At 39.4% G+C, this 23,667-nt stretch overlaps 1 protein-coding gene across 4 annotated transcripts in view; it reads left to right on the top strand.

Moving 5' to 3' along the window:
- Positions 1 to 20,138, top strand: part of LOC139761340 (glyoxylate reductase/hydroxypyruvate reductase) — a 42,322-nt gene extending 22,184 nt beyond the window's left edge. For all 4 annotated transcript variants that reach the window (XM_071685412.1, XM_071685413.1, XM_071685414.1 and 1 more), the window contains exons 5-9: positions 4,565 to 4,671; positions 8,056 to 8,228; positions 14,390 to 14,554; positions 15,669 to 15,794; positions 19,042 to 20,138. In XM_071685412.1, coding sequence (XP_071541513.1) covers positions 4,565 to 4,671; positions 8,056 to 8,228; positions 14,390 to 14,554; positions 15,669 to 15,794; positions 19,042 to 19,160 — 690 coding nt within the window. In that variant the 3' untranslated portion in view covers positions 19,161 to 20,138. The remainder of the gene's footprint in view (positions 1 to 4,564; positions 4,672 to 8,055; positions 8,229 to 14,389; positions 14,555 to 15,668; positions 15,795 to 19,041) is intronic.
- Positions 20,139 to 23,667: the final 3,529 nt, after the last annotated feature.

Raw genomic sequence — 23,667 nt, 5'->3', positions numbered from 1 at the left:
TTGGGAGTGTATATGGCTGGCAGTGAATGGAACCTTGGGAGCTTTATTGAGCCACTGGGTGAGGGGACAAAGCACCTGTGTGCACTGAGGAATGTGTGAAAAGAGAGATCACTGCCTTTAAGGATATGTTTGACAGGATAGTTGTCTTGGCAGTGCTATTTGACACAGAGTGAATGTGTTAGAAATTAAATGTTGAAAGTTGGTATTAGGAGGGTTGATTGAATAAGAAATAATAAGTTGAGATATGTGGTAGTAGGAGAGGTATGTATGAGAGAGTTGAAGAAGGTGTGCTTAAATGATTTGGACATATGGAGAGGATGAATGATGAAAGGATGGCTAAGAAGGTTTGTATATCAGAAGTGGGGGGATCAAGAAGATAGTGGAACCAAGGAGGAGGTGGAAGGATGGAGTGAAAAATGCTTTGAAGGCTCAGGCCTGGACATATGGCTGGGTGCAAGTTGGAATGATGTGGTTGACAGGGGATGATGTACTGTCAATGGGTTGAACTAGGGCATATGAAGTAGTTGTTGGAAACCATGGAAAAGTCATAGGGGATTGTGGATGGGGTCTGTTGTTTTTTGCATTATACATGATAGATCCCATTTTAGAAAGTTAATACAAGGAGGGGAGGATTTCTGGCCCCCCGCTCCCATGCCCTCTAGTCGCTTTCTACGACACGCGAGGAATACGTGGGAAGTATTCTTTCACCCCTATCCCCAGGGATAATATACATATATATACACATATACACATACACACACATACACATACATACGCACATATACACACACACACACATACATATAAATACATATGAAAAATGTAAGAAACAATTTAGAAAACTGAAACTTCTAGCTTGAAATGAATGAAAAATGAATGTCACATAATGGTTCAACCTCTGGCTATGGAAAAAGGAAATGTATAATTTATTTACACAAACATCAATAGCGTGCATAGTGCCATTGTACAAAGGCAAAGGAGATAAGAGTGAGTGCTCAAATTACAGAGGTATAAGTTTGTTGAGTATTCCTGGTAAATTATATGGGAGGGTATTGATTGAGAGGGTGAAGGCATGTACAGAGCATCAGATTGGGGAAGAGCAGTGTGGTTTCAGAAGTGGTAGAGGATGTGTGGATCAGGTGTTTGCTTTGAAGAATGTATGTGAGAAATACTTAGAAAAGCAAATGGATTTGTATGTAGCATTTATGGATCTGGAGAAGGCATATGATAGAGTTGATAGAGATGCTCTGTGGAAGGTATTAAGAATATATGGTGTGGGAGGAAAGTTGTTAGAAGCAGTGAAAAGTTTTTATCGAGGATGTAAGGCATGTGTACGTGTAGGAAGAGAGGAAAGTGATTGGTTCTCAGTGAATGTAGGTTTGCGGCAGGGGTGTGTGATGTCTCCATGGTTGTTTAATTTGTTTATGGATGGGGTTGTTAGGGAGGTAAATGCAAGAGTTTTGGAAAGAGGGGCAAGTATGAAGTCTGTTGTGGATGAGAGAGCTTGGGAAGTGAGTCAGTTGTTGTTCGCTGATGATACAGCGCTGGTGGCTGATTCATGTGAGAAACTGCAGAAGCTGGTGACTGAGTTTGGTAAAGTGTGTGGAAGAAGAAAGTTAAGAGTAAATGTGAATGAGAGCAAGGTTATTAGGTACAGTAGGGTTGAGGGTCAAGTCAATTGGGAGGTGAGTTTGAATGGAGAAAAACTGGAGGAAGTGAAGTGTTTTAGATATCTGGGAGTGGATCTGGCAGCGGATGGAACCATGGAAGCGGAAGTGGATCATAGGGTGGGGGAGGGGGCGAAAATTCTGGGGGCCTTGAAGAATGTGTGGAAGTCGAGAACATTATCTCGGAAAGCAAAAATGGGTATGTTTGAAGGAATAGTGGTTCCAACAATGTTGTATGGTTGCGAGGCGTGGGCTATGGATAGAGTTGTGCGCAGGAGGATGGATGTGTTGGAAATGAGATGTTTGAGGACAATGTGTGGTGTGAGGTGGTTTGATCGAGTGAGTAACGTAAGGGTAAGAGAGATGTGTGGAAATAAAAAGAGCGTGGTTGAGAGAGCAGAAGAGGGTGTTTTGAAGTGGTTTGGGCACATGGAGAGAATGAGTGAGGAAAGATTGACCAAGAGGATATATGTGTCGGAGGTGGAGGGAACGAGGAGAAGAGGGAGAACAAATTGGAGGTGGAAAGATGGAGTGAAAAAGATTTTGTGTGATCGGGGCCTGAACATGCAGGAGGGTGAAAGGAGGGCAAGGAATAGAGTGAATTGGAGCAATATGGTATACCGGGGTTGACGTGCTGTCAGTGGATTGAATCAGGGCATGTGAAGCGTCTGGGGTAAACCATGGAAAGCTGTGTAGGTATGTATATTTGCGTGTGTGGACGTATGTATATACATGTGTATGGGGGGGGGGTTGGGCCGTTTCTTTCGTCTGTTTCCTTGCGCTACCTCGCAAACGCGGGAGACAGCGACAAAGTATAATAAAAAAAAAGATAAATAAACATGATAGATAGAGAGTGGTAATGAACAGATAAGGCCATTTCTTCTGTTCCTAGGGCTACCTCACTAATGCAGGATATGATGAATGTGTAGGAAAAAATTATGTGGAGAGAATGAGTGAAAAGAGTCTGACAAAGAGGACAAATGTGTCAGAAGTTGAGGGGACAAAGAGAAGTGGGATACCAAGTTAGAGATGGAAGAATGGAGTGAAAAATATTTTGAGTGCTCAGGGTTTGAAATGCAGGAGAGTGAAAAATATGCATGAGATAGAGTGAATTGAAGTGATTTGGTATACAGGGGGTGACCTGCTGTCATTGGATTAAGCCATAGCTTATGAGGCCATCGAGGAAAACCAAAGAAGGGTCTTTGGGGCCCATTTGTGGATAGAGAGCTGTGGTTTTGTTGTATTACACCTGACATCTAAAGGATGGACATGAGAAAAAGAGGCCTTTTTAGATCTGTTCCTGGTAGTGCTTTGTTATTGGGGAAAACAAACAAGTATAAAAAAACGTTTATTTCCATCTACCATGGTCTTTCAGCCCTCCTTTTATCTTCACTTATAATTCTGTATATCATCTTGACCAGCATATCATTTGCCGCATGTTCACTACGACCATACAATCCTCAAAGACTATCGTCCATGTATCTTTTTAATGATAACTTTTTCACAGCACATACCCTCACATCATTATACATTCCACCTGCCATCATAATTCCAGCTATTCTCTGGAAGTTATCCATCTTTGCTCTTATTTTTGATATGTCCTGACTTCTATACAATTGAGTTGCACTTTTCCTTATCAGTTTTAGGACTAGTTCTCCTTTATGCAAGGTTTGTACATGCTCTAAACTGGGGTTTTACCCATTCATCAGAGCATCCTCTGCACTCCCAGTTCAGCTATGTTAGTTGGGGCCATAGTCCCATAATCTCCTAACTAGAGACTGCAGTCTGCCTCTGAAGAGGATCTTCATGGCCCTGTGCAAGAGAGAGAGCCACCTAATGTATTATAAATCATTGTTGTTAGTTCTTGGTTATTTTGTATTTACAAATGCAGTTATTTAAAATACCACTTTATTAATTTGTGTATTATTAATTCATGCTTGGATTGTCAGGTATGTCTGGAAGAAGCTAAAACAGTATGGCTTAGTTCTTAAACTTACTGGAAGGTGTGAGGCATACCAGGGATAAAGTGAATTAGAGTAATGTGGTGTACAGGGAGCAATGTACTGTCAGTGGGTTGAATCAGGGCATATGAAATTATTAGGGGAAGCCAAGGAAAGGTTTGTGGGGCCTGGTTGTGAAAAGAGGGCTGTAAGTTTGATTTATTTTACATGACAGCATGAGAGTGGATGTGAGTGAATAAGGCCAGTTTTTGTCTGTTCTAGTGTTACCTTGCTGATGTGGGAAGTGGCAAATAAGCATGAAAAAACAAGGTGAGTAATGAAGGTACAGCAGAATAGTATCAAAGTTTAGGACTAAGCAGTGCTGCTGTATGGTTAATGCATTTGGGATTAAATACAGTGGATTTAGGATGTATTGACAGAGTGTAAAAGGATAAACTTTTTCAACCATTTTTGAACATTGAATGTTTATTTGTGTTTTTCTGTTATCTTTTGATCTGATAACAGGGGACATTGAAGAATTATGCAGATAAGTTTTGTTCTTTACAAGCAGATAAAAAGGAAGTAACCTTGTGATTAGATTTTTCTGAAGATGCATCAAAAGAGAAGTCTTTTATTATGTATGGGAGAGGAAAATGTCAGGAGGAAGTAGAGAGATGTAAATTTAGGCAGAAAATAATTTTTGGGAAAGGAGAGAAACATAAAGTTTTGAATTTGGTTTGAAGTATACTTTTGATAACATAATTACAAAAGGGGGAGGGGGGGATTTCATTGCCTCCAAGGATTATTGTCGGTATCAGCTTGTAGTACAAATGTAGAAATTTGAATGAAGCAAAACAGAGTGATTGTACAGATAATAGGGAGAATGAAAAGTAGTGCAAAAGCTTAAGAATAATTTTGTTTTCCTGCTTAATGGATTTCCTTTTCTTTTTTTTCCAGGTTGGCTATACACCTGGAGTCTTAACTGATGCTACTGCAGAACTCACAGTTGCTCTACTGCTAGCGACAACTCGAAGACTGTTTGAAGCAAACAAAGAACTGCTTAAGTAAGATTTTTTTGTGCCTTTTTTGTTGACTTATGCATACACTCTGAAGATCTGGTCATTTAGTCATCAAGGAATTCAAACCTTTGCTGTGTAGTTAGATTTTACGGGCCTCAGGGGGTGTTTTAAGATAACCAGTTATCTCCTTAGAAATGAGTCCTAGTTATATGGTAGTGAAAGTATGTTAAAGATGTACTCTCCTTTACCATGCAAGTACCATGAATGCTTGCTAGCAATTGACATTCCTAAGAATTTAAACATTTAAATTGTATTCAATTATGATAAGTAACTTTCTCAAAAAGAATATCCCCACAACAAATGAAACTGGCAGTGTATTTTGTATCCCTTGTAAATCATGGGATAAGTTATGTATAGGTTAAACAGGTAAATATTGCAGAAAAGATTCAGTCAACATGCGTTTGAACAGGATGTGAATCAAGCAGTTTGTTCACATTAGAAACCATAGTCATCTAATATCTTGGATCTGTCCCAAAATATCTGTCTACACATTCTGTATGGAAAGACTGATAATTGAATATTGATTCAATAGAAATGTAAAATCTTTAAATCTAATTGAAGAGAATATGCAAATTGATAGCATAAATGTAAGCAGCTACAAATATAATAAGCTTCGAAATAAATGTAGTAATGTTGTGAGGCCAGGCGGTGACCGAGTGTAACCATCTTTCCTGCCCATTGAGGGTTAAACTCGTCACTTACACCAGATACTGTTGGTCCCTTCGTGCCTCTATATATAACCCAACCTTGATAATGTACATCTAGTTCCCCTGAAGATGTCTTGAGAAATAGATGAAAGCGTTGCATCTCATTCTTTCTGTTTCCTGTGGGTATATTTGGATTTAATCTCCATATTACAGTTGTGGGTATTTAATCAAGCCTATTGTATTCTACAAAAATATAAAGGTAAAAATCTTAATATTGAATACGATATATCCTCTAAATGAAGCATGGATAGTGGATGAGGAATCGAAGGTATTTTGGGAAGCAGTGCTGGCATGAAAGAGAGATGCATGGGAGGTGGACAGATGGGAAAGGGTAGAGTTGCTAGTGAAAGAGAAGAGAAAGGCATTCGGGCGGTACTTACAGGAAAGGAGTGCAGATGATTAGAGGATGTAAAAGAGAAAGTGGCAGAAGGTCAAGAGGAAGGTGCTGGGTTTGAAAAAGGACAATGAGAACTGGGATGAGTGAGTATTAGTATACTTTAGGGAGAATAAAATGTTTTGGAAGGAGTTAATAATGTACAAGAAACAAGAGAGAACAAAGAGGACCATCAGTGAAGGGGGCAAAAGGGGAAGCAGTAAGAGGGATTGATAAAGTTAGGAGATGGAATGAATATTTTGAAGGACTGTTGAATGTGTTTGGCGATAGAGTGGCAGATGTAGGGTGTTTGTGTTAAGGTGATGTGTGAATTGAGAGTCATGGAGAGTGGTATGGTGAAGAGGGAAGAAGTGGTGAAAGCCTCATGGAAGATAAATGTGGTGGCATGGTGGCTGGAGTGGATGGTATTACAATTACTTTATGAAAAAACGGGGTGACTGTATTTTTGATTGGATAGTAAGGATTTACAGTGTATGAATGGATCATGGTGAGATGCTTGTATTGAGAGTAAAGTGGAGGCAAGGAGGTCAAAAGTGAATGTTCAAACTATAGTGATATAAGTTTGTTGATTGTACCTGCTAGGTTGTATGGGAGGGTATTGATTGAGAAGGTGAAGTCATGTACAGAGCATGGGACTTGGGAGGAACAGTGTGGTTTCAGAAGTGGTAAAGGATAGTATGATCAGGTGTTTGCTTTAAAGTATATGTGTGAGAAATGGTTAGAGAAAGAGAAGGATTTACATGTGGTATTTATGGGTCTGGAGAAAGAGAGCATATGGTAGGGTTAATAGAAATTCCTTTTGGAAGGTCTTAAGAATATACAATGTGGGAGGAAAGCTGCTAGAAGTAGTGAGAAGTTTTTGTCAAGGGTGTAAGGTATGTGTACAAGTAGGAAGAGATGAGAGTGAGTGGTTCCAAGCGAAGGTTGGTCAGTGGCAAGGGTGTTTTATGTCATCATGGTTGTTCAATATGTTTATGGTTGGGTGGTGAGGAACGAAAATGTGTAAGTCTTGGAGAGAGGAGCAAGTATGCAGTCTGTAGGGGATGAGAGGGCCTGGGAAGTGAGCCACTTGTTTGTTGATAATACAACAGTGGTGGCAGATATGAGTGAGAACCTTCAGAAGTTGCTAACCGAGTTTGGAAGAGTGTTTGAAAGGAAGAAATGAGGGTAAATGTGAATAAAGCAGTTATTAGGTTTAGCAGGGGTGATGGACATGTTAGTTGAGAGTCTGAATATGAATGGAAAAATCTTTTAGGAAGTAAAGTGTTTCAGATTCCTGGGAGTGGACAGGCAGCCATTGAGTCATCGAAGTGGAAGTGAATTATGGAGGGGGTCAGAAGGTGAAAGTTCTGGGAATGTTAAAGAATATGTGGAAAGAGAGAACTTTATCTGAGAGGGCAGAAATGGATATGTTTGAAGGTATAGTAGTCCTAACAGTATGATATGGATGCAAGGCATGGGCTATAGGTAAGGCTGTGTAGAGCTGGGTGGATGTGTTGGAAATGAAATGTTTGCGGACAGTATGTGGTGTGAGGTTATTTGATTGAGTAAGTAGTGAAAGGGTAAGAGAGAGGTGTGGTAATAAAGAGAATGTGTTGAGAGAACTGAAGAGAGTGTCCTGAAATGGTTTGGGCATAGGTAGAGCAGGTGTGAGGAAAGGTTGGTAAAGAGGATAAATTTATCTGAAGTGGATCGAAGAAGGAGAATGGGAAGACCAAATGGAGATAAAAAGATTGAGTGGAAATGATTTTGAGCAATCAGGGCTTGAGTATGCAGGATGGTGAAAGGCATGCATAGGACAGAGTGAAGTAAAACAGTGTGGTATACTAGGGTTGATGTGTTGTCATTGGACAGGAGCACAGCATGTGAAGCATCTGGGGTGAACCATGGAAAGGTCTGTGGGGCCTGGTTGTGGATAAGGGTCTGTGGTTTCATTACACGTGACAGCAAGGGAAGGGCTGTGAGTGGATGCAGCCTTTCTTTTCTTGCTAATGCAGGGAATGATGGTCAAGTAGGAAAAAAATTCCTTGAACTTTGAAGGAAAATCTTGTTCCAAAGGAAATGCTGTTTGAAGTAAGAAGGATGTGATTAACCTTGATGTCAAGATGAATGTCACATAATAAGTGTTGTATCATATATTTTTTAAGTTCTCTTTTATCAAAGTTTCAAGTTGTTATTGTTTAGTATATTTCATTTTTGTCACTTTCTTAGGCTTTGCTTTTTGTTGATTGTTTTTTATTTGCATAATTTGTTCTATTGTTGTTGTAGTGGAGGCTGGTCAAAGTGCGCTTGGTCACCTTTGTGGATGACCGGCTTGGGTCTGGCTGGCTCAACTGTTGGAATCTTTGGATTGGGTCGGATTGGTCAAGGTGTGGTTAGAAGGTTGCAAGGATTCGGTGTGAAACAGTTCATCTATAGTGGACATTCCCCGAAAAAGGAAGGTAAGAAAACAATGGGCACAGGATAAAAGATTATTGTCAGGTTTGGGTGTCAAGTTTATCTTCGGTAATTTTTAACACACGAAAAAACCCACATTTTCAGTGTTAGCTTGATATTACATGCTTTTAATTTCCAACTGTGGTTTTGGTACATTACACATGGCTGTTAGAGAATGGATGTACTGTGGTTTTGGTACATTACACATGGCTGTGGGTGAATGAGGCCCCCTCTTTGTCAGTTCTTGGTGCAATCTTGTTAATGTAAGAAATGATGAACAAGTATGAAAGAAAGAAGCTGTTTGCTCTATCTGTGTGCAATCAATTTTTCCTAAGAATTAAAACAACTGTTCCTAGTGTATGAAAAACATTTACCAGATTGGTTAGTCCTATGCATGCAGGTTGTGTAAACTTATATTTAGTAACCTTTTCATTTACTTGATTAGGTGCAGAAAAGCTATGATTATCAGGTTATGTGTTGTAGAGAGTATCCTGTTGCTTATTGTATCTCAGACAGTGTGTAACACTGTGTTTTTGCCTATTTGTAACTCCAGTAAAAAATTTAGAGAACAGGATATAGAGGGACTTTTACAGCTTCAAGGCCCCATCTTTTAAACTTTCTGCCTATCTATCTATATATCTGATGCCCATTCCCTTCAGGAACTCCCTTGAGGGGTTGCCATGGTAAAAGAGTCTCTGTAACTGGTGAATTGTTTCTCAAACATTATGAATGTTATAATATCATGAATGTTTTTTAAGACATTTTAACACTTTTAACATTCTCAGGTTTTCTGCTTGTTACATTCATTCATCACTCTTTTACTAGAGCAACTTGCACACGTTACTGACTCATTTCCTTATTAGTTTTCTGATGTACCTGTTAGTGGTTATATTTGCGTTGGCTGCATAGCAAAGCAAACACTTAGTAATTCCTTTGGTCTTGGTTGTCATCCATTCTTGTGTACATCCATCTGTCATATATTTCTGAGAGTCACACTTTGACAATGCAAGGTAACATGCCCTTAAGTCATGAATGCTGTCAAAAGATGAGGCATTCAAATTTTCTCTTTCCCAGTATGAAATGAAATAAAAGCCTGTAGAAGTAACAGATATATACAAACAAATGAGATAAGATAACTGATATGGCCATGGTATAGTGCTGAAGGTAATGCATAGACCCCCTGAGGAGTTGGGGGGAAGAATGGTAGAGGTTGAAAGGTGGGGGACGAACCTCTTGACCCACATCCAGTTATGACAGAAATACATAGAAAGGTAAATGATAAGAACTAAAAAGTAGGATATCATCTCTTGTATGGTAGTGGTGTTGCACCAGAATCAATGAATAATTCACCTGGTGGAGGTGTTGGAGGAAGAGAGGAATGGGGGAGATAAAGAGGATGAGTTTAGTGATGCAAATTTACCTAGTGACACATATACGTGTTTATGGTTACTATTTATGGTCACAGGGCTGGTGGCTGATTCATGTGAGAAACTGCAGAAGCTGGTGACTGAGTTTGGTAAAGTGTGTGAAAGAAGAAAGTTAAGAGCAAATGTGAATAAGAGCAAGGTTATTAGGTACAGTAGGGTTGAGGGTCAAGTCAATTGGGAGGTAAGTTTGAATGGAGAAAAACTGGAGGAAGTAAAGTGTTTTAGATATCTGGGAGTGGATCTGGCAGCGGATGGAACCATGGAAGCGGAAGTGAATCATAGGGTGGGGGAGGGGGCGAAAATCCTGGGAGCCTTGAAGAATGTGTGGAAGTCGAGAACATTATCTCGGAAAGCAAAAATGGGTATGTTTGAAGGAATAGTGGTTCCAACAATGTTGTATGGTTGTGAGGCGTGGGCTATGGATAGAGTTGTGCGCAGGAGGGTGGATGTGCTGGAAATGAGATGTTTGAGGACAATGTGTGGTGTGAGGTGGTTTGATCGAGTAAGTAATGTAAGGGTAAGAGAGATGTGTGGAAATAAAAAGAGCGTGGTTGAGAGAGCAGAAGAGGGTGTTTTGAAATGGTTTGGGCACATGGAGAGAATTAGTGAGGAAAGATTGACCAAGAGGATATATGTGTCGGAGGTGGAGGGAACGAGGAGAAGTGGGAGACCAAATTGGAGGTGGAAAGATGGAGTGAAAAAGATTTTGTGTGATCGGGGCCTGAACATGCAGGAGGGTGAAAGGCGGGCAAGGAATAGAGTGAATTGGATCGATGTGGTATACCGGGGTTGACGTGCTGTCAGTGGATTGAATCAGGGCATGTGAAGCGTCTGGGGTAAACCATGGAAAGTTGTGTGGGGCCTGGATGTGGAAAGGGAGCTATGGTTTCGGGCATTATTGCGTGACGGCTGGAGACTGAGAGTGAACGAATGGGGCCTTTGTTGTCTTTTCCTAGTGCTATCTCGCACACATGAGGGGGGAGGGGGATGGTATTCCATGTGTGGCGAGGTGGCGATGGGAATGAATAGGGGCAGACAGTGTGAATTGTGTGCATGGGTATATATGTATATGTCTGTGTGTGTATATATATGTGTACATTGAGATGTATAGGTATGTATACTTGCGTGTGTGGGCGTGTGTGTGTGTACATTGTGTATGGGGGTGGGTTGGGCCATTTCTTTTGTCTGTTTCCTTGCGCTACCTCGCAAACGCGGGAGACAGCGGAAAAAAAAAAAAATTCACACAGATGTGGCCTTTGTTGTCTTTTCCTAGTGCTACCTCGCACACATGTGGGGGAAGGGGGTTGTTATTTCATGTGTGGCGGTGTGGCGATGGGAATTAATAAGGGCAGACAGTATGAATTATGTACATGTGTATATATGTATATATGTGCTCTGTGGAAGGTATTAAGAATATATGGTGTGGGAGGCAAGTTGTTAGAAGCAGTGAAAAGTTTTTATCGAGGATGTAAGGCATGTGTACGTGTAGGAAGAGAGGAAAGTGATTGGTTCTCAGTGAATGTAGGTTTGCGGCAGGGGTGTGTGATGTCTCCATGGTTGTTTAATTTGTTTATGGATGGGGTTGTTAGGGAGGTAAATGCAAGAGTCTTGGAGAGAGGGGCAAGTATGAAGTCTGTTGGGGATGAGAGAGCTTGGGAAGTGAGTCAGTTGTTGTTCGCTGATGATACAGTGCTGGTGGCGGATTCATGTGAGAAACTGCAGAAGCTGGTGACGGAGTTTGGTAAAGTGTGTGAAAGAAGAAAGTTAAGAGTAAATGTGAATAAGAGCAAGGTTATTAGGTACAGTAGGGTTGAGGGTCAAGTCAATTGGGAGGTGAGTTTGAATGGAGAAAAACTGGAGGAAGTGAAGTGTTTTAGATATCTGGGAGTGGATCTGTCAGCGGATGGAACCATGGAAGCGGAAGTGGATCATAGGGTGGGGGAGGGGGCGAAAATTTTGGGAGCCTTGAAAAATGTGTGGAAGTCGAGAACATTATCCCGGAAAGCAAAAATGGGTATGTTTGAAGGAATAGTAGTTCCAACAATGTTGTATGGTTGCGAGGCGTGGGCTATGGATAGAGTTGTGCGCAGGAGGATGGATGTGCTGGAAATGAGATGTTTGAGGACAATGTGTGGTGTGAGGTGGTTTGATCGAGTAAGTAACGTAAGGGTAAGAGAGATGTGTGGAAATAAAAAGAGCGTGGTTGAGAGAGCAGAAGAGGGTGTTTTGAAGTGGTTTGGGCACATGGAGAGAATGAGTGAGGAAAGATTGACCAAGAGGATATATGTGTCGGAGGTGGAGGGAACGAGGAGAAGAGGGAGACCAAATTGGAGGTGGAAAGATGGAGTGAAAAGGATTTTGAGTGATCGGGGCCTGAACATGCAGGAGGGTGAAAGGAGGGCAAGGAATAGAGTGAATTGGAGCGATGTGGTATACAGGGGTTGACGTGCTGTCAGTGGATTGAATCAAGGCGTGTGAAGCGTCCGGGGTAAACCATGGAAAGCTGTGTAGGTATGTATATTTGCGTGTGTGGACGTGTGTATGTACATGTGTATGGGGGGGGGTTGGGCCATTTCTTTCGTCTGTTTCCTTGCGCTACCTCGCAAACGCGGGAGACAGCGACAAAGTATAAAAAAAAAAAAAAAAAAAGTATATATGTATATGTCTATATGTGTATATATATATGTATATGTTGAGATGTATAGGTATGTATATGTGTGTGTGTGGATGTGTATGTATATACATGTGTATGAGGGTGGGTTGGGCCATTCTTTCGTCTGCTTCCTTGTGCTACCTCGCTAACATGGGAGACAGCGACAAAGTATAATAAATGAATATGAATAATATATTTACACATATTTATGATAATTTACACGTTTTTCGTGCTAGTTTTACCATTTCCCGCATAGTGAGGTGGAGCCAGGAAGAGATGAAGAACAGCTTTAATTTCTTGCATCCACTTTCTAGGTGTCATGAATTTACATATATTTTCATGAATTAACACTTATGTACATATATATATATTTACACTTCAGAACTTCTAAAGTGACAATCTCTGAAAAAAGCACCCATAGTGACTAAGGTCGCATAGCAGCCAAACAGATGTAGAAATGTTGGTCGGGGATTTAAACAAAGCTAGTGAACATTGGCATTCATGTGATAATTCCTGGTTCCTGCTAGAGAAATTGCCTCATGATGACTCCCAATGTTTATGGTTTAACCTTCAGCTTACGTTTGACCAGATACTCATGAAACTTTACTCTGTGATTTTGCAGCATGAAAGGCATTGAATGGGACAAGATCCTTAACTTCAGTTTAGATTTTGCTTGAATTATGCCTCTTATGAAAGGTTTAACTTGTAACCCAACTTCCTGTATTACCATTTCCTGGCAAATGAAGTTTATCCTTATGGACATGCTCTTTCTGCCTCCAACTTTCTCAGATCTTCATTTTACCATGTTGAGACCCTAATGTTACCCTTACTGCATGATTTACCTCACCCTTGACAGTCTTTGATCTGGGCTTTTCCTCCAACTTGTCCTGTGAGATGTGCCTCACGCTTGTATTCTGTAGCATTTTACTCTTATTTTTCGTATTGTTGCATCCATACTTCTCTTCCTGCACCAACTACAACAAAGTGCTGACCTGCTTATCACTTCCATGTGATCTGACAGACCCCCTTTAAGTGTCCTCCACACTGCATATCCAACACACTGCCTGTCACATTCCTTTTGACTAGAAACAGATTAATCATACATTTCTTTATCCTATCTTACCTATGTCTGTACCTTGTGTTTTTATGAACATCTTTGTTCAAATCATGTATTTGCAGCATCCATGCCTGCTGATGCATGCAGCCCATGAATACTTTATCTATTGTCACCTGTACCTTGAACCCCATTATGCAGCTGTAATTCCCTCCACTGTGTTCCCCACCCAATCATTCAAGTTGCTGATCACCTAGTGTTTCACTCCTGGATCTTGTTTCTCATTTGAGTCATCTCCAGAAAGCATCCTTACCCTCTTCTGTGTGAACTACTTCATGGCACTCATGTAACCATTACAGTCATTTTTAGCCTCTTACACTTGAACTTTGTCATTGTTAATCTTGCACTGACACACATGCAATCAACATCTTTTTCAGATGATTTATCCTCCATTTGCAGTGCTACATGTTTTCTAGCAAAACCATCTGTATCATCTTGGAACCATAACTTCACATCTTTCAATTCATCCAGCAGAAGGTTCTTATACTCTAAGCCTTGTCTCATACACAGATCTGTTTGATTTTTTCCTTTCTGAAAGTATCTTAACTTCCATCATCTTATGTTCATCTTATCCATCATCTATGCATCACAACAGCAGTCACTCATACAAGTTTATTACAGTGTTAGTTGAAAAGGGAAGTAGGCATACTGGTTCTGTACCTCTTGTCAGAACTATTCCCATGAGCTGGGATCCCTAGCTCCAACCCTGAAGGTTAGCAGAAAAAGCATGAATTACCTTTTTGGTAATTAAGATTAGTAGTTTGTGGTATTATGTAGGCAGTGAATGTTCAAGGCATCATTATAGATATATATTAATGAGGAGAGTGGAAGGAGATTATGGGAAACCTGAAGGATGACCGAAAAGATAAACTTAATTGGTTTAAGTGGGACTTTTTTTTTCACATATGTGGGGATTTTTGTTGTTTAGAAACACTCAGAGTTAGGTAATGATTAATTTCCTTTACAAACCAGGTGAAGAATTGGGTGTTAAGTATGTTTCCCATGATGAAATCCTTCGTGAATCAGACTTCCTCATAGTGACCTGTGCCCTGAATGATGAAACACGTGGAATTTTTGATGAAGATGCATTTGCCAAGATGAAGAAGTCAGCCATTATTGTCAATACTTCTCGTGGAGGTAAGTGCCTTGGATTCTGGTAATGGGTCATGCTGTCATGTGGGAGTCCTCAGGTTTGCAGATTACATAAGTATTTAAAAACTTCTGGATTTTGATCATTCTTCGAATTTACACCACTATGTTTTAGCAGAAGAGTACTCATTTTTCTGTTTTAAACATTGATTGCAAGAATATGTGTAAGGTGATGACCTTATTATATCTTGCATGAAATGCACAGTGTATGATCCTTTTCAAATATGATAGATGCAGTTGTCAACCCTTAAGTTTGGTTACATGTAAAAATTCTCCACTGCACTAATTGTTCACTGCATATCCATATTATAGGCGGTAGTGTCAGGAGAGAGTTGTAGGGAAGGGAGCATTTGCATCAAGGGGGATCAGGAGTGCCAAATTAACTATCAATTCTCTCAGAATTTAAGTATACCCAGGTTCTCATTCCATTCAGAATTTAAGTATACACAGGAACCTGTAAACGTAATTACCATTGAATATAGACTTTGTTATTTTTTTATAAGTTATTTAGATGATTGATAATGTGAACTGACCTAATGTTCCCTTTGATATGGCATACTGTAATGAATGGAGTTCCTTACATGAATGTATGGTCTTGAAATTAAAGTCATAGAGATCCTGGTTTCTGTATGACACCATTTGTCTCACCATATCAAAGCATCAGGTAGTCAAAATGAAATTTGATAAACCAGTTAAAATCATAGAACTAAAAGTCAAATGAAACAATGCTCCTTTTTCACCAGAAAATGAATTTCAGTGGGATGGGATGTTTTTTGTATTCTATGCCACCATTATTTATTTGACTAGTAGTTTACTTTAAAGAGACCAGATATTGATAAATGTAGTGAGTTACAGTACCATGGTAGGTAGGGTTGCCATGTTAGCTTAGAAAGTAGGATGTAAGAGTGCAGAGGGCAGTATTGTTTTCCTCCCTTTATTGTCACTGGGGGAGGGGTGTTTTCCTGTGGGTGCCAGACACTCTCACAATACCCTATTTTGTTGGCAGGTTTGGTTATGTTGGCTGAAATTTCCTTTAGCTACTAAATGTACAATACAGTATCCAAAGACATTCTGTGGGTCACACCGTATGTCCTACCCACAGGTGTCATCAATCAAGATGCTTTGATCAAGGCTCTGAAGACCAATCAGATTCGTGCTGCGGGACTGGATGTTATGACACCAGAACCTCTTCTGCCAGACCATGAACTTATCACTTTGCCCAACTGCAGTAAGCGAGATGTTTTATTGTATGTTTTTCTTCAGAATCCAAGTATCTTTATAAAGAGCTTGCTAGTACTTGAGGATTTCTTATACATTTTATTTATTTATTATACTTCATTGGTTTCCCACGTCAGTGAGGTAGCACCAACAAACAAACAAAGAACAGCCCATCCACTCTTATACACATGTACATATACATACATATAGATATCAACATATCCCTGGGGATAGGGGCTTAAGAATACTTCCCACGTATTCCCTGCGTGTCGTAGAAGGCGACTAAAAGGGGAGGGAGCGGGGGCTGGAAATCCTCCCCTCTCGTTTTTTTTTTTTTTTTAATTTTCCAAAAGAAGGAACAGAGGGGGCCAGGTGAGGATATTCCAAAAAAGGCCCAGTCTCTGTTCTTAACGCTACCTCGCTAACGCGGGAAATGGCGAATAATTTAAAAGAAAGAAAGAAAGATATCAACATATACCCATATATATATACATATCAACATATACCCATATACATACACACACACACAGACATATACATATATACACATGTACATATTCACACCTGCTTGCCTTTATCCATTCCTGGTGCCACCCCACCCCACACGGAACAGCATTGTTACCCCTTGCTTCAGTGAGGTAGTGCTAGGAAAACAAACAAAAAAAAAAGCCACATTTGTTCAGTTAGTCTCTCGCTGTCATGTGTAATGCACTGAAACCACAGCTCCCTCTCCATATCCAGGCTCCACAGACCTTTCCATGGTTTACCCCAGATGCTTCACATGCCCTGGTTAAGTCCATTGACAGCACATTGACCCCGATATACCACATTGTACTTGTTCACTTTATTCCTTGCATGCCTCTCATTCTCCTGTATGTTCAGGCCCCGATTGCTCAAAATCTTTTTCACTCCATTCTTCCATATCCAATTTGGTCTCCTATCTCTTGTTCTCTCCACATCTGACACATATATCCTCTTTGTCAACGTTTCCGTACTCATTCTCTCCATATGTCCAAACCATTTCAATACATCCTCTCCTGCTCTCTCAGCCACACTCTCTTTATTACCATACATCTCTCTTACCATTGAAAAATGTGTGGAAGTTAAGAACGTTATCTTGGAAAGCAAAAATGGGTATGTTTGAAGGAATAGTGGTTCCAACAATGTTATATGGTTGCAAGGCATGGGCTATAGATAGAGTTGTGAGGAGGAGGGTGGATGTGCTGGAAATGAGATGTTTGAGGACAGTGTGGTGTGAGATGGTTTGATCGAGTAAGTAATGAAAGGGTAAGAGATATGTGGTTATAAAAAAAGTGTGGTTGAGAGAGCAGAAGAGGGTGTTTTAAAATGGTTTGGTCACATGGAGAGAATGAGTGAGGGAAGATTGACAAAGAGGATACAAAGAGGATATATGTGTCAGAGGTGGAGGGAACGAGGAGAAGTGGGAGACCAAATTGGAGGTGGAAAGATGGAGTGAAAAAGATTCTGAGTGATTGGGGCCTGAACATGCAGGAGGGTGAAGGGTGTGCAAGGAATAGAGTGAATTGGAACGATGTGGTATACCGGGGTAGATGTGCTGTCAACAGATTGAACCAGGGCATGTGAGGCGTCTGGGGTAAACCATGGCAAGTTTTGTGGCCTGGATGTGGAAAGGGAGCTGTGGTTTCGATGCATTATACATGACAGCTAGAGACTGAGTGTGAACAAATGTGGCCTTTGTTGTCTTTTCCTAGTGCTACCTCACGCACATGCGGGGGTGGAGGTGGTCATTTCATGTGTGGTGTGGTGGCGACGGGAATAAATAAAGGGGAGGCTATGAATTATGTACATGTGTATATATGTATATGTCTGTGTGTGTATATATATGTATACGATGAGATGTATAGGTGTGTATATGTGCGTGTGTGGACGTGTATGTATATACATGTGTATGTGGGTGGGCTGGGACATTCTTTCATCTGTTTCCATGTGCTACCTCACTAACGCGGGAGACAGCAACAAAGTATAATAAATAAATATAAATCTCTCTTACCCTTTCATTACTTACTTAATCAAACCACCTTACACCACATATTGTCCTCAAAAGAAGGAACAGAGAAGGTGGCCTAGTGAGTATTTTCCTTCCAAGGCTCAGTCCTGTGTTCTTGACACTACCTTGCTAATGCAGGAAATGGCGAATATGTATGAAAGCTACCAAATTAAGAGAGATTTTCCCAGAAAAGAAAGGTGTGTTTATGATTAGGAAGGGAAGGGGAGAAACATTCTCAGTGAAATTTGTTCTTCATTCTAACCCACTACAAACATGAGCTCATTTCCTTATACTTTTTAACACAGCTCACAGCTCCTTTTTCAGAGGTACATTCCCTTCATCACTCCCACCATCACACTAAACCATACTTAAACCCTTGAATATACCCAAACCAAATTACCTCCTCACCTGTCAACTTTGTCTCACATAGGGCCATACAATTCCTTTCATCAAACATAGCATCTGTCTCCCGCTTATAATCCTTGTTATATCCAAGTACATTCATACTACCCAATCTGGACTTTCAATGAGAAATTCTTGCTTTGCACTTTCTCTGTTTCCTGAAAATGATAATGTAAGGAGGGAAGGTTTTCCATCCCCATGCTCCTGTGCCTGTTATTCTTGTCTTACAACAAGCAATTGTGTAAATAGTTCTCTTACCACCCAGTTCCTCAAGGATGAAAGAAATATGTAATATAGGATAAAAAATTTATCAGAATAATGTATTGTCAGGTGCTGTGTGATGGAAAAGTTTCTGTTCATGGATTGAAATCCAGCAACCAAAGTGTATATGAGGTAGAAAGAAAAGACCTTCATGGGATAGGGAGGGGTTAAATGACAGCTGCTTTGATGCTGGCTTCTTGTTTTCCTGTTGCCACCACTCTTTGTGCCTACTTTTCTTACCTTAGCAAGGTAGCATGAAGAACTGAACTTTTCTTAAGAATAAATCCCACTGCTTGTGTTTCAATTTTAAAATGTGATGGGGGTGAGGATCCCTCGGCCTACAACACTTGTCCCTTTTGGTAGCCATTTATGGTATGCAGGAGGTGCACAGGTAGTATTCAACTTCATTATTCCATGGGATATAAGAATGCAATTAATTTGAGGATGTGTTTGACTACTGAGAGCGATGTGCACCTGATCCACCACTTGTAAACGGGAATGAAGTTAATGATATAACTGTCTTGCTTTAAATTTTTATGTCACAAAACTTACTTATGTATTTCAGCTTTGATCCCTCACATTGGAAGCGCAGAGGTACGAACAAGGGAACTTATGGCAACATTGACTGCCACCAACATCATCTGTGGGCTGGAAGGTAACCCCATGGCTGCTAGCCTGTGCTGATGGCTGCTGCTGATGCCAGCACTTCATTTGATTTTCAGAAACATTCATTACAACATATCTGAAATGAATATATGTATAATTTTGTCATCTTCAGCAGATAAGAACAGAATAATATATATGTATATTCTTGAGATCATTAAGAGATGTGCATAGTACACGTAGATGTTTTATGTTTAAAGTGTTTTGTGATGAATTGTATGTTAAATTTTTATTTATAAATTCTTGATTAATTCTGGAAATATGAGAGATACTTATACCCATGTTGCACATATTGGAAATATGTTCAGTTGTTGAATGGTAACAGTGGGAGATCTAATGATTGTTTCCGGGAAGATATGCATTCTTCACTTGGTATACAATACATTATGGTAACTATAAAAAAAAAATTTTGGACCAAGAGGCTTCCATAAAGTGGATAATTATCTAAGGTGAATATTATTATGATCATATGTCTAAGGAAATTATTTGATAAACCAGATTGCTTTCATCCTATTGTTTCCGGGAAGATATGCATTCTTCACTTGGTATACAATACATTATAGTATCTATAAACCAAAAAATTTTGGACCAAGAGGCTTCCATAAAGTGGATAATTATCTAAGGTGGATATTATTATGATCATATGTCTAAGGACATTATTTGATAAACCAGATTGCTTTCATTCTATTGTTTCCAGGAAGATATGCATTCTTCACTTGGTATACAATACATTACAGTATCTATAAACAAAAAATTTTTGGACCAAGAGGCTTCCATAAAGTGGATAATTATCTAAGGTGGATATTATTATGATCATATGTCTAAGGAAATTATATAATAAACCAGATTGCTTTCATCCTTTTGGTTATGTAAGCATTTCTGAAAATACTTGTAATTATTAATACATACATTATTTAAGAACCTACTGAAGAGAATTGTATAGAAGAGGTATATATGAAAAATATAATTTACCATATCATTCACTGGATATAAGTTAAACATAATGAATTATGATTACCCTACTTTGCACTTTTATCTTTCTGAATATGTGAATTATATTATTAGTTCATGAGTTCCGAACCTACTGAGGAGCACTGTTTACATTATTTTTGCTACATATTTGCTTTTTTGCATGTTACTGAGGCAGCCCCAAGAACAGATGAAAAATTGCCTCATTCACTCAGATCCACTCTAGCTGTCATGAATAATGCATAAAATGAATAATGCATAAAAACCAGAGCATCTTATCCACAACTAGGTTCCACAGACCCCACCATGTTTTCTCCTGACTACTTTATATTCCCTGGTTTAGTCAGTCCATTAACAGTTTTCTGCTTCCTGTATACCACATTGCTCAAGATCTCTCTATCCTGTCCATACTTTACAGCCTCCAGCATGCTCATACTCTAATCCTCAAAACTTCCATCCTTTCACCTCATTTGATTTCCTTCTTTTCCCTGTACCCTCCATTTCTGAGATGTATACCCCTTTTGATAGCATCCAATCATCCATTCAATAGGTCCCAGCCATTTCAGCACTCCATCTTCAGCTTTCTCAATCATACTTTTCTTATTACAATACCTCATTTCTTACTCTTATTAACCCTCCTCACACAACATATTGTCCGCAAACATTTATTTTCCAACACATTCTCCCTCTTCTATACTTTGTCACCAAGGGCCCATGCCTTGCATCCATACAACACCATTGTGACTACTATACCATCAGACATCCATCTTTGTCCACCCAGACATTGACTTTTGTTTCCACACATTCCTCAACACACGCAAGACTTTCCACACATTCTTCAATGCACGCAGGACTTTTCACACATTCTTCAATGCACCCAGGGGTTTCCACACAATCTTCAACACACCCAGTACCTTTACCCCTTCACCCACTTTAGCTTCTACCATGATTCCATTCACTCAAGGATATTGTGAGCTAGGTGAGAATTATGTTATTCTCAGCTATTTTCTCTTAAGATTTTGTTGATTATTTAGATCGTTTAATGTATTAAGTAAGAACCTACTGAAGAGAATAGTGTTGAAAAAAGTATGTGAAAAATGCACTTGGCTCTGTCATTCATTGATCATGATTTGAATGTTATGAACCAAAGATGATTGTGAGCTATATAAGAATTCCTCATTTTCTCATAGATATTACTGATTATGTAGTTGGTTATTAATGTATTAAGTAAGAATCTATTGAAGAGAATTGTGTTGAAAAAATATGTAAAAAATGCTACTGACTCATTATAAGATCATGATTTGAATGTTTAGAACCAAAGATGATTGTGAGCTGTTGTAAGAATTTCATCTCATTCAGTTATTGTCTTTAACAGTTTCCTAAATGTGTAAACAATTATTAATTTATGCATTAAGGAAGAACCTACTACAGTGAAATGTATAGAAAAATTAAATGAAAAATACACAAACACATTAGTCACTGATTATGTGTTATACGTTTTGAACTTAAATGTTGTGAACTCCTTGAAGACTGACACTTTGACCCAGCATCAGTCATGGATCAAGTGTCTGTGGCTGCAGCACTTGATAGACATAGCAGTGATAGTGGATGACTACAACAATCGAATTTAGAACACTCAGATCGTTCGTAAAGTAGATATTTATTTATTTATTATACTTTGACACTGTCTCCCGCGTTAGCAAGGTAGCGCAAGAAAACAGATGAAAGAATGGCCCAACCCACCCACATACACATGTATATACATACACGTCCACACACGCACATATACATACCTATACATCTCAGCGCATACACACACAGACATATACATATGTACACATGTACATAACTCATACTGTCTGCCCTTATTCATTCCCGTCGCCACCATACCACACATGAAATGAAAACACCTTCCCCCCTCATGTGTGCGAGGTAGCGCTAGGAAAAGACAACAAAAGCCACATTCATTCACACCGTCTCTAGCTGTCATGTATAATTTTGTAAATATTTTTAGTCGGCAGATACTTTACTGTATTGCTGTGACAAAATGTCTGTTCCTGAATGAAACAAATGAGCAGGATTTGCATTGCAGATGTCTTACTCTTGGATCAGTGATACGGTATTAGAATATGTTTTGGGAGTTTTGTTGCATAAAGATATAGAATTTCAGAGTGCGGTGTGCAGATGTAGATAATTTAGAAATTTGATTCGATCCTTTAACATTTTCAGAAGGATATTTGCATGAGCTGAGTGTTGCCCCTAGAATTATATAAAGTACTGAATATTGTGCCTTAGTGTTAAGGCTGTGTGCCAAGCCTGGACAGTGGCTGAGGTGGCATTGCAAAGTAATTTCTCCCTGTCATATTCCAGCCATGCTAATGAGAGCACATTTTCTTAGAGGGAGAATGAGTAGCTTTTAGCTAGATTAAAAGTATCAGATGGGTAATGATTCTGAATTATTTGATGATGATCTGTGTTCAGGTCATGTGGAGAGTGATGTTATGGATGCTGACTCTTATGACAATGAAAGTTGACCAAAATGAGGTAGATTTTTTATTCCCACGAAAGAGGAGGCAGTATTGCCAGTAACCCCTGACTTTGACAACACTGCATCTGCCTGGTCTGGCTGGTAATTTTACAGACTTTTATAGTTTAGATTTTTTTATAGTATTTTCAATGAATATTTGATTATGACAAGAAAATATTTTATGAAATAAAACATCATAATCAGTCATCAGTTTTTCAATGTAGGTGCATTTGCAATTCACTTAACACTCAGGCCTTACACACTTTTTAGCATGTTGGGCTGAAACTTGTATGAAATGTTTATCACTTGAGAGGGGAAAGTATTATGAAATATATTATCCCTAGGGATAGTATCCCTGGGGATAGGGGAGAAAAAATACTTCCCACATATTCCCTGTGTGTCGTAGAAGGCGACTAAAAGGGGAGGGACCCGGGGGCTGGAAATCCTTCCCTCCTGTTTATAATTTTACAAAAGAAGGAATGGAGAGATGGGCCAAATGAGGATATACCCTCCAAGGCTCACTCCTCTGTTCTTAACGCTACCTCGCTAACACGAGTTAAGGCGAATATGTATGAAAAAAAAATTCTGATGATTTGTTTTCATTGCAAAACTATATGAATCTTTGATATTGTAAGTTCAATTAATTTAAGAACTCTATAAACATAATTTTTGCGGGTTGGAGAAGAAAGCTTCATGATACCTTGTACAAGGTTAAAGTAGCACAAAAGCTTTCATAAAGATGTGAGATCCTATGCTGAGGCAGAAAGTGTCTTTGACATAAAGCAGTTCTTGCAAGTATGCAAATGTAGAACATGATTGGCTGAATTATTGTATCTGCTTAGCAATATTATATGGACTTATACCTTGCTTTTCCTGTATTTGATATGCTCCTTTTATAGGTCTGTGGGTAGATGGTATCTGCAGTATATCCTCTGTGTATCATATTTGCTGGTCGTCCAGTGCTTTAACTGTAATGATAGGCTATCAAGATAGGCTCTTGATAGCCTACCATTTGTTGAACCGTATTAATGG

This window comes from Panulirus ornatus, chromosome 40 (genome assembly GCF_036320965.1).
Source record: "Panulirus ornatus isolate Po-2019 chromosome 40, ASM3632096v1, whole genome shotgun sequence".
NCBI lineage: Eukaryota > Metazoa > Arthropoda > Malacostraca > Decapoda > Palinuridae > Panulirus > Panulirus ornatus.
The sequence above is the reverse complement of the archived record's forward strand: the minus strand, read 5'-3'. Positions and strand labels throughout refer to the sequence as shown.